The 12,163-nt window shown below is 35.0% G+C and overlaps 1 protein-coding gene across 1 annotated transcript in view; it reads left to right on the plus strand.

Moving 5' to 3' along the window:
* CASQ1 (calsequestrin 1) overlaps positions 1 to 12,163 on the plus strand; it is a 138,375-nt gene that overhangs the window by 20,251 nt on the left and 105,961 nt on the right. The window contains exon 2 of the mRNA XM_053705056.1: positions 1,393 to 1,477. Within this exon, the coding sequence (XP_053561031.1) occupies positions 1,393 to 1,477 (85 nt within the window). The remainder of the gene's footprint in view (positions 1 to 1,392; positions 1,478 to 12,163) is intronic.

The raw sequence follows: 12,163 nt of genomic DNA on the forward strand, positions 1-12,163 counted from the left end.
TTAAAAACCTATTAACCCCTAAACCGCTGGCCCCCCACAAAGCCAACACTAAACTAGACCTATTAACACCTAAACTTCCACCCCCCATATCTCAAAGCACTAAATTAAACTATTATCCCCTAAACCTAGCACACCCTAACTTTAAATTAAAGTTAGAATCTAACTATCTTAAAACAAATATAAACTTACCTGTGAAAACCCCCCACCTAAGATTAAACTATAAATTAACCTAACATTACTATTTAAAAAAAAAAAAAATAGACTAAAAATAAAAAAAACTAAATTACAATATTAAAAAATCCTAACACTACAAAAAAATAAAAAAAAAATAACATTACAAAAAAAACACTAAAATTACAAATATTTAAAATAATCTAACATTACAAAAAACCCACTAACAAAATAAAAACACCCTCTAATCTATCAATAAACTACCATTAGCCCTTAAAAGGGCCTTTTGTAGGGCATTGCCCTAATTTAAACAGCTCTTTTACCTACAAAAATTACAAAGTCCCCCGTATAAGTAAACCCCCCTCACACAACCAACCCCCCAAAATAAAAAAGCCTAAGTCAACAAAAAACCTAAGCTACCCATTGCCCCTAAAGGGGAATTTGTATGGGCACTGCCCTTAAAAGGGCAATACGCTCTTTTGTGCCTATTAAAATAAAAAATACCCTAATCTAAAAAAAAAACAACTTACACTTACCCCAAAAAATCTACTCACCGTACCTGAAGTCCGGAAGTCCAGATGAAGCAAAGTCTTCATCCAGACAGGCGAAGATCTTCTTTCAGGGCGGCACCGCGATGCGCTGGTCCTGTTCAGCGACGTGGATCCTCCTCTTCATGCGATCGTCCGCCGCAGACTCAAGCTTCAATGCAAGTTTGGGGTACCGTTGCATTCCTATTGGCTGAAATATTTAAATCAGCCAATAGGATGAGGGCTGCTTAAATCCTATTGGCTGTTCAAATCAGCCAATAGGATTTAAGCAGCTCTCATCCTAATAGAAATCGGTTTGAGCCTACCTAGGTTTAGATTAAAAAATGAATAAGAAGAGAACGATGCAAATTTGATAATAACAGTAAGTTGTTTAAAATTGCATGCCATATCTGAATCATGAAAGTTTAATTTTGACTAAACTGTCCCTTTAAAGCACCAGCATATTCTAGTCTGAATTAATCACTTGATATCAATTGTTTGTCTCAATAGTCAAATGTATTGCTCAGCATTTTTCTATGATGTTTATGGAAGAGCAAAAGTTAAAAATGATAAACTACTAGATTCTCTCATGTATTTATTTATTACTAGTTATGTCATAACATGGCTTCAGCATCCTTTGCTAAAAATCATTCTTAATTTTCTCTCCCTTTTCTCTTTTTGTCTTTTTTCCTAGTTAGCAGCCCAAGTCCTGGAAGATAAAGGTGTGGGTTTTGGTTTGGTTGACTCTGAGGAGGACGCAGCTGTAGCAAAGAAACTGGGTGAGTGTCACTGACCATGGGAGCACAAACTTACATGAAAATTATCTGATGTAAAACCACAAACCACAAAAAATTATCATCATGTCCAAAGAGCAAATCTATGGCTCAGAAACGTTATATTTTACTAAAGTTTTGGCAGTAGTGCTTTGATGCCCTTACTGTATGTTGATTTTCCAATCCTAGAAAACCATTGTAACTATATACCATGTTACTATCTTTCCTGCAAGTCTGATCATCTCAGTGTTAACAAAAAAATAATTATTTCTAGAGCACTGTCTATATGGCAGCAGTTTTGCAAATATGTTATCCATTAGCAAGAGCAATATTGCCTGCCATGTAGTGTATCTCTTAATATGCTCTGTATGAATCACAAAATACATTTTGGGTTCTCATTTCCTTTTAATGTCAAAAAAAATCGCAAACAAATCCTTCTTACTGCAGTTTTCAATAGCCAAATTCCACCCACAATTTGCCTTATTTGGAGCAGCTAATCTGTGCTTTATAATACAAAAAAGAACAGGGCGCCCCAATAGTGTGATATCTTCTATAACTGCAGAGATCACATATAACAAAAAACGTACTCACAGATTTGTGCGCACTTAATAGTGCTATCCGCACAGGCTGGACTCGTTGGAAGCTGACCAGCTGACTTATGCAACCGGAGGTGTTTGATAAAGATCTTCCAGTGGAATTCACAGTGCAGGTCTCCAAATTGGTAAAGTTAGCTCCAAACAGGTCGCTGCAAACTGCCTGCCGTCCATCGTTCCTCACTAAATAACTCAGATCGTCAGATCAATTTGAACAAAAAAAAACTTTTTTCTCACTGTATTTTTTATTGAAACTAAGAAGTTTCAAAAAAGGATTAAGGAAAGATCGAAGGAGTGGCATGAAGTTTGCAGAGACTTGTTTGGAACTTACTTTCCCAATTTGGGGACCTGCACTGTGAATTCAACTGGAAGATCTTTATCAAACACCTGGGAATTAGAAGATGCTCAATTTTAAGAAGTAAATTATGTTAAAAGGAGGCAAAATAAATCTTGAAAATATATTGCAAAGTTATTACATTATGCATAGCGGAGCATATATTTTTTTATTTATATATATAAAAATTTCAAGGAGTTTAATGTCTCTTTAAGTTCTTCTGTGCAGTTGATTCCTTAATGTAAAGATGTAGGACATTTTAGTGAATCAGTCGCAGTCGCAGATAATAATATTGCTACTGGTGAGATATAAAGAGCTGTCAATAGGCAAGATTACAAGTCGCGCAGTATTGCGCAGATATTACAAGTCTTGAAAAATCATTTCTGAACTCGAAGAGCTGTAGTTAACATTTTTCTGCAACATAAAAGTTTCAAGAAACACTTAATAAATACATTACAAAGTACACTTACTCTCATATTAACACTGTCTATTAAAAAATATTTTAAAAAAATATTGCACACAAAAGTTATAAGGGCTCAAAGATAGGAGATCTCGGGTGTTAGAAAAAAAAAGCCAACGAAGGGATTTTACATTGACATACAGACACATACATAGTGAAACATGCATTTATATGTAAAGACATAAGTTTAACTATAGAGATAATGAAACGATTTCACATTACAATCTTATGCACATTAAACAATATCTCAGAGGGATTTTCAAAGAGATATTCGCATATAGATCTCGTTGCTATCTAGACATATATATGTATTCATATACATATCTTGCTATAAATAGATATATCAGTCCATAAATCATCAAATATATAGAGAAATATTTATTTATAAATAAATAGAACATATTCCGTTAAGTAAACATTCTTGCAATATGAAATATTCGCATTTTCATGTACACTTTTCAAGGAGAATATGTCATGGGCTTTGCACAACAGATTAGGGTTTTAGTGTTTTGTTTTTTCTATTTGTCTTCTCCATTGAGTTCTATGGAGTAATATGTGAACGTGCACGCGATTCGGTTTTTTGGATTATGCGGGTTAACGCATGTGCAAAATAAGTTTATATGCAACTTGTAATACCTGCGTAACCTCAAATGCTAAAATTCCATAATGCGGGGTGTTTTCGGAACTGTCAAAAACAGATTTGCTGCACGACTTGTAATCTTGCCAAGTGAATTTTTAAGAAGTAACTTGAAGATCGGCATTTTAAATATTCCTAACATTCAGTATAATTTTATTTAGTTTCTCTTCTCTCTTCCAAGCCCAACAGATTAAAGGGCCACTAAACCCAAAATCTTTCTTTCATGATTCAGATAGAACATACAAATTTAAACAACATTACAATTTACATCTATTATTTATTTTGCTTCATTTTTTAGATATCCTTAGTTGTAGAAAAAGCAATGCACATGGGTGAGCCAATCACACGAGGCTTCTATGTACAGCAACCAATCAGCAGCTACTGAGCATATCTAGATATGCTTTTCGGCAAAGAATATCAAGAGACTAAAACATATTAGATAATAGAAGTAAATTAGAAAGATGTTTAAAATTGCATTCTCTTTCTAAATCATGAAAGAAAAAATGTGGGTTTCATGTCCCTTTAAGGTCTTAAATCGACATTTGTAATACATACAGTGGCCTCTATTTAACAAAGTCTGGTGGACCTGATCCGACAGTGCGGATCAGGTCCACCAGACATCGCTGAATGCGGAGAGCAATACGCTCTCCGTATTCAGCATTGCACCGCCGCCCCCTGCAGACTCACGACCAATGGGCCACCAGCAGGGAGGTGTCAATCAACACGATCATACTCTATCGGGTTGATTTCCGGCAATGTTTGTCCGTCTGCTCAGAGCAGGCGGACAGGTTATGGAGCAGCGGTCTTTGTGACCGCTGCTTCATAACTGCTGTTTCTGGCGAGTCTGATAGATAGGCCCCATAGTATATCGGCAATAAAACTGCATTGTTAAACATTTGAATACAAAATAAAGGCGTTAAAAGCATTTAACACCTTACTTTTGTGATCAAAATCTACATTTTGCAAATTATTTAGTATTGTTTATTTGATGTGCCCAGTTAGAGACGGTTATAAATGAAATCCTACACTGCTCAAGCAATCACTGTGTACATGTTATGGTTTGAATGCTGCAGGATCCAATAATTTTCAGAACTAAATTGCAGGAAAAGTGGACAACATAAATAATACATTGTACATTACAAATTTGTCTTAAAGGGACATGAAACCCAAATTCTTTCTTTCATGAATCCGATAGAGCATGCAATTTTCAACAACTGTCCAGTTTGAGGTATAAAGGGTATAGCAATCCTCTCGTGTTTTCTGTAAAGCCTCTCGCTCCCTCAGTCTACTTTATATCTATGTGCAAATACTTTTCAGTAGCTTGCTCATCAAACTACGGTTGCAATGTACTGTATATATGGCTTCTTAGCATGTGTTCAAATATATTTGTGTTATAAAATTGATCTTTTCCAATATGTTTGTTTATATGGCACTAGTGTATAGTTTTAATTACATTTTAGCAGAATTGTGCTTATTAGCCCTGCTACTGAAAAAGGAACTCTCATTTGAAATATGCCTATATCTATCAATCTAGTAAATCATGCACCATATCAAAGGGGCCACTAGGGGCCAGACCGGACTTGTTTAATGCAAAGTCTTCTGCTACTGTAGCAGCGCAGCCAGTATCCAGGGGAAGAACTCAGGGCTTGGTCTCAAAACAGACATATTAATGTGTTTTTTCTTCACATTTACATAAACAGGACTATATCAGGAATAGTATTATTAGTATAGTCAGGAAGTAAACAAATAAAGCTTAAAGGGATATGAAACCACAACATTTCCTTTTGTGAGTCAGATATATAATTTTTAAAAGTTTCCAATTTACTTCTGATATCAAATTTGCTTAATTCCCATGGTATTCTTTGTTGAAGAGATACTTAAGTAGGTGTCTGGAGCACTATATGACAGGGAATAGTGCTGCCATCTAGTGCTCTGGCAAATCCATATCATTCGTGCAAAGCTGCTGCCATATAGTGCCCCAGCCATATACAAGCTCGCAAGATTTTTTCAACAAAAGATATCAAGAGAAAATTTGATAAGAAAAGTAAATTAGAAAGTTGTTTAAAATTGTAGGTTCAATATAAATCATGAAAAAAAATTGGGCTTCCATGTCCCTTTAACATTTTTCTTTGTAAGTGGTCATTTGGGTTAGGGAGTGGTCAGGTGTGTCTTGGGAGGGGTTAAGAATTGTCAGGAGTGTACAGGTTGGTCCCTATCGTTGCATTGGGAAACTGGGCCATTTATATTAAATGTAATGTGGAAAGAGGGACAGAGCTCTCAACCTGTGACAATGTGAAAAAAATGTAAAGTGGACGTGTAAGAAGGTTAGATAGATAAAACACATGACATGCTGAAAAAAATCATCATACATTTTAAATTAATAGTTACTCAAACACTGTACATAGTAAAAGCAGATGACTGACTAACTCATTATTATTCATTAACTAGTAGAAGTTAAGTTGTTAAAACTAGCAATCCCTCATTATGGCAGTGCTTTACAGTGTGAATGTAAATATGTCAGTATTGTGTGAATAAATCATTAGTACAGTACAGTGTGCATGTAAATACATCATTAGTGCAGTACAGTACAGTGTGCATATAAATACATCATTAGTGCAGTACAGTACAGTGTACATGTAAATACATCATTAGTGCAGTACAGTACAGTGTACATGTAAATACATCATTAGTGCAGTACAGTACAGTGTACATGTAAATACATCATTAGTGCAGTACAGTACAGTGTGCATGTATATACATCATTAGTGCAGTACAGTACAGTGTACATGTAAATACATCATTAGTGCAGTACAGTACAGTGTACATGTAAATACATCATTAGTGCAGTACAGTACAGTGTACATGTAAATACATCATTAGTGCAGTACAGTACAGTGTGCATATAAATACATCATTAGCGCAGTACAGTACAATGTGCATGTAAATACATCATTAGTGCAGTACAGTACAGTGTGCATATAAATACATCATTAGCGCAGTACAGTACAATGTGCATATAAATACATCATTAGTGCAGTACAGTACAGTGTGCATGTAAATACATCATTAGTGCAGTACAAAACAGTATGCATATAAATACATCATTAGTGCAGTACAAAACAGTGTGCATGTAAATACATCATTAGTGCAGTACAGTACAGTGTGCATGTAAATACATCATTAGTGCAGTACAGTACAGTGTGCATATAAATACATCATTAGTGCAGTACAGTACAATGTGCATGTAAATACATCATTAGTGCAGTACAGTACAGTGTGCATATAAATACATCATTAGTGCAGTACAGTACAGTGTGCATATAAATACATCATTAGTACAGTACAGTACAGTGTGCATATAAATACATCATTAGTGCAGTACAGTACAATGTGCATGTAAATACATCATTAGTGCACTACAGTACAGTGTGCATATAAATACATCATTAGTGCAGTACAGTACAATGTGCATGTAAATATGTCATTAGTGCACTACAGTACAGTATGCATGTAAATACATCATTAGTGCAGTACAGTACAGTGTGCATGTAAATATGTCATTAGTGCACTACAGTACAGTGTGCATGTAAATATGTCATTAGTGCACTACAGTACAGTGTGAATGTAAATACGTCATTAGTACAGTACAATGTGCATGTAAATACATCACTAGTACAGTACAGTACAGTGTGCATGTAAATATATCATTAGTGCAGTACAGTGTGCATATAAATACATCATTAGTGCACTACAGTACAGTATGCATGTAAATACATCATTAGTGCAGTACAGTACAGTGTGCATGTAAATACATCATTAGTGCAGTACAGTGCAGTGTGCATGTAAATACATCATTAGTGCAGTACAGTACAGTGTGCATGTAAATATGTCATTAGTGCACTACAGTACAGTGTGAATGTAAATACGTCATTAGTACAGTACAATGTGCATGTAAATGCATCGCTAGTACAGTACAGTACAGTACAGTGTGCATGTAAATACATCATTAGTACAATACAGTGTGCATATAAATACATCATTAGTGCACTACAGTGCAGTATGCATGTAAATACATCATTAGTGCAGTACAGTACAGTACAGTGTGCATGTAAATACATCATTAGTGCAGTACAGTGCAGTGTGCATGTAAATATGTCATTAGTGCACTACAGTACAGTGTGAATGTAAATACGTCATTAGTACAGTACAATGTGCATGTAAATACATCATTAGTACAGTACAGTACAGTGTGCATGTAAATGCATCATTAGTGCAGTACAGTACAGTGTGCATGTAAATACATCATTAGTACAGTACAGTACAATGTGCATGTAAATACATCATTAGTACAGTAAAGTGTGCATGTAAATGCATCATTAGTACAGTACAGTGTGCATGTAAATGCATCATTAGTGCAGTACAGTGTGCATGTAAATATGTCATTAGTGCACTACAGTACAGTGTGAATGTAAATACGTCATTAGTACAGTACAATGTGCATGTAAATACATCATTAGTACAGTACAGTACAGTGTGCATGTAAATGCATCATTAGTGCAGTGCAGTACAGTGTGCATGTAAATACATCATTAGTACAGTACAGTACAATGTGCATGTAAATACATCATTAGTACAGTAAAGTGTGCATGTAAATACATCATTAGTACAGTACAGTGTGCATGTAAATGCATCATTAGTGCAGTACAGTACAATGTGCATGTAAATACATCATTAGTACAGTACAGTGTGCATGTAAATACATCATTAGTGCAGTACAGTACAGTGTGCATGTAAATACATCATTAGTACAGTACAGTACAGTGTGCATGTAAATACATCATTAGTGCAGTACAGTACAGTGAGCATGTAAATACATCATTAGTACAGTACAGTACAGTGTGCATGTAAATACATCATTAGTGCAGTACAGTACAGTGTGCATGTAAATACATCATTAGTGCAGTACAGTGTGCATGTAAATACATCATTAGTGCAGTACAGTGTGCATGTAAATACATCATTAGTACAGTACAGTCTGCATGTAAATACATCATTAGTACAGTCAGTGTGCATGTAAATACATTATTAGTACAGTACAGTACAGTACAGTGTGCATGTAAATAAATAATTAGTGCAGTACAGTACAGTGTGCATGTAAATACATCATTAGTGCAGTACAGTACAGGGTGCATGTAAATACATCATTAGTGCAGTACAGTACAGTGTGCATGTAAATACATCATTAGTGCAGTACAGTACAGTGTACATATAAATACATCATTAGTGCAGTACAGTACAGTGTGCATGTAAATACATAATTAGTACAGTACAGTTTGCATGTAAATACATTGTTAGTGCAGTACAGTACAGTGTGCATGTAAATACATCATTAGTACAGTAGAGTGTGCATGCAAATACATTATTAGTGCAGTACAGTACAGTGTGCATGTAAATACATCATTAGTGCAGTACAGTACAATGTGCATGTAAATATGTCATTAGTGCACTACAGTACAGTGTCCATGTAAATACATCATTAGTGCAGTACAGTACAGTGTGCATGTAAATATGTCAGTGCACTACAGTACAGTGTGAATGTAAATACGTCATTAGTACAGTACAATGTGCATGTAAATACATCATCAGTACAGTACAGTGTGCATGTAAATACATCATTAGTGCAGTACAGTACAGTGTGCATGTAAATACATCATTAGTACAGTACAGTACAATGTGCATGTAAATACATCATTAGTACAGTAAAGTGTGCAAGTAAATACATCATTAGTACAGTACAGTGTGCATGTAAATGCATCATTAGTGCAGTACAGTACAGTGTGCATGTAAATACATCATTAGTACAGTACAGTGTGCATGTAAATACATCATTAGTGCAGTACAGTACAGTGTGCATGTAAATACATCATTACTACAGTACAGTACAGTGTGCATGTAAATACATCATTAGTGCAGTACAGTACAGTGAGCATGTAAATACATCATTAGTACAGTACAGTACAGTGTGCATGTAACTACATCATTAGTGCAGTACAGTACAGTGTGCATGTAAATACATCATTAGTGCAGTACAGTAAAGTGTGCATGTAAATACATCATTAGTGCAGTACAGTGTGCATGTAAATACATAATTAGTGCAGTACAGTACAGTGTGCATGTAAATACATCATTAGTGCAGTACAGTACAGGGTGCATGTAAATACATCATTAGTGCAGTACAGTACAGTGTGCATGTAAATACATCATTAGTACAGTACAGTTTGCATGTAAATACATTGTTAGTGCAGTACAGTGTCCATGTAAATACATCATTAGTACAGTACAGTACAGTGTGAATGTAAATACATCATTAATGCAGTGCAGTACAGTGTGCATGTAAATACATCTTTAGTGCAGTACAGTGTGCATGTAAATACATCATTAGTGCAGTACGGTACAGTGTGCATATAAATACATCATTAGTGCAGTACAGTACAGTGTGCATGTAAATACATCATTAGTGCAGTACAGTACAGTGTGCATATAAATACATCATTAGTGCAGTACAGTACAGTGTGCATGTAAATATGTAATTAGTGTAATACAGTGTGATGTAAATACATCATTAGTGCAGTACAGTACAGTGTGCATGTAAATACATCATTAGTACAGTACAGTGTGCATGTAAATACATCATTAGTACAGTACAGTTTGCATGTAAATACATTGTTAGTGCAGTACAGTACAGTGTGCATATAAATACATAATTAGTGCAGTACAGTACAGTGTGCATGTAAATATGCCATTAGTGTAATACAGTGTGCATGTAAATACATCATTAGTGCAGTACAGTACAGTGAGCATGTAAATACATCATTAGTACAGTACAGTACAGTGTGCATGTAACTACATCATTAGTGCAGTACAGTACAGTGTGCATGTAAATACATCATTAGTGCAGTACAGTAAAGTGTGCATGTAAATACATCATTAGTGCAGTACAGTGTGCATGTAAATACATAATTAGTGCAGTACAGTGTGCATGTAAATACATCATTAGTACAGTACAGTCTGCATGTAAATACATCATTAGTACAGTCAGTGTGCATGTAAATACATTATTAGAACAGTACAGTACAGTACAGTGTGCATGTAAATAAATAATTAGTGCAGTACAGTACAGTGTGCATGTAAATACATCATTAGTGCAGTACAGTACAGGGTGCATGTAAATACATCATTAGTGCAGTACAGTACAGTGTACATATAAATACATCATTAGTGCAGTACAGTACAGTGTGCATGTAAATACATCATTAGTACAGTACAGTTTGCATGTAAATACATTGCTAGTGCAGTACAGTACAGTGTCCATGTAAATACATCATTAGTACAGTACAGTACAGTGTGAATGTAAATACATCATTAATGCAGTGCAGTACAGTGTGCATGTAAATACATCTTTAGTGCAGTACAGTGTGCATGTAAATACATCATTAGTGCAGTACGGTACAGTGTGCATATAAATACATCATTAGTGCAGTACAGTACAGTGTGCATGTAAATACATCATTAGTGCAGTACAGTACAGTGTGCATATAAATACATCATTAGTGCAGTACAGTACAGTGTGCATGTAAATATGTAATTAGTGTAATACAGTGTGATGTAAATACATCATTAGTGCAGTACAGTACAGTGTGCATGTAAATACATCATTAGTACAGTACAGTGTGCATGTAAATACATCATTAGTACAGTACAGTTTGCATGTAAATACATTGTTAGTGCAGTACAGTACAGTGTGCATATAAATACATAATTAGTGCAGTACAGTACAGTGTGCATGTAAATATGCCATTAGTGTAATACAGTGTGCATGTAAATACATCATTAGTACAGTACAGTGTGCATGTAAATACATCATTAATGCAGTGTAGTGTGCATGTAAACACATCATTAGTACAGTACAGTTTGCATGTAAATACATTGTTAGTGCAGTACAGTACAGTGTGCATATAAATACATAATTAGTGCAGTACAGTACAGTGTGCATGTAAATATGCCATTAGTGTAATACAGTGTGCATGTAAATACATCATTAGTACAGTACAGTGTGCATGTAAATACATCATTAATGCAGTGCAGTGTGCATGTAAATACATCATTAGTACAGTACAGTACAGTGTGCATGTAAATACATCATTAGTGCAGTACAGTACAGTGAGCATGTAAGTACATCATTAGTGCAGTAGAGTACAGTGTGCATGTAACTACATCATTAGTGCAGTACAGTACAGTGTGCATGTAAATACATCATTAGTGCAGTACAGTAAAGTGTGCATGTAAATACATCATTAGTGCAGTACAATGTGCATGTAAACACATAATTAGTGCCGTACAGTGTGCATGTAAATACATCATTAGTACAGTACAGTCTGCATGTAAATACATCATTAGTACAGTCAGTGTGCATGTAAATACATTATTAGTACAGTACAGTACAGTACAGTGTGCATGTAAATACATAATTAGTGCAGTACAGTACAGTGTGCATGTAAATACATCATTAGTGCAGTACAGTACAGTGTGCATATGAATACATCATTAGTGCAGTACAGTACAGTGTGCATGTAAATACATCATTAGTACAGTACAGTTTGCATGTAAA

Source organism: Bombina bombina, chromosome 1, assembly GCF_027579735.1.
Source record: "Bombina bombina isolate aBomBom1 chromosome 1, aBomBom1.pri, whole genome shotgun sequence".
Classification (NCBI taxonomy): Eukaryota; Metazoa; Chordata; class Amphibia; order Anura; family Bombinatoridae; genus Bombina; species Bombina bombina.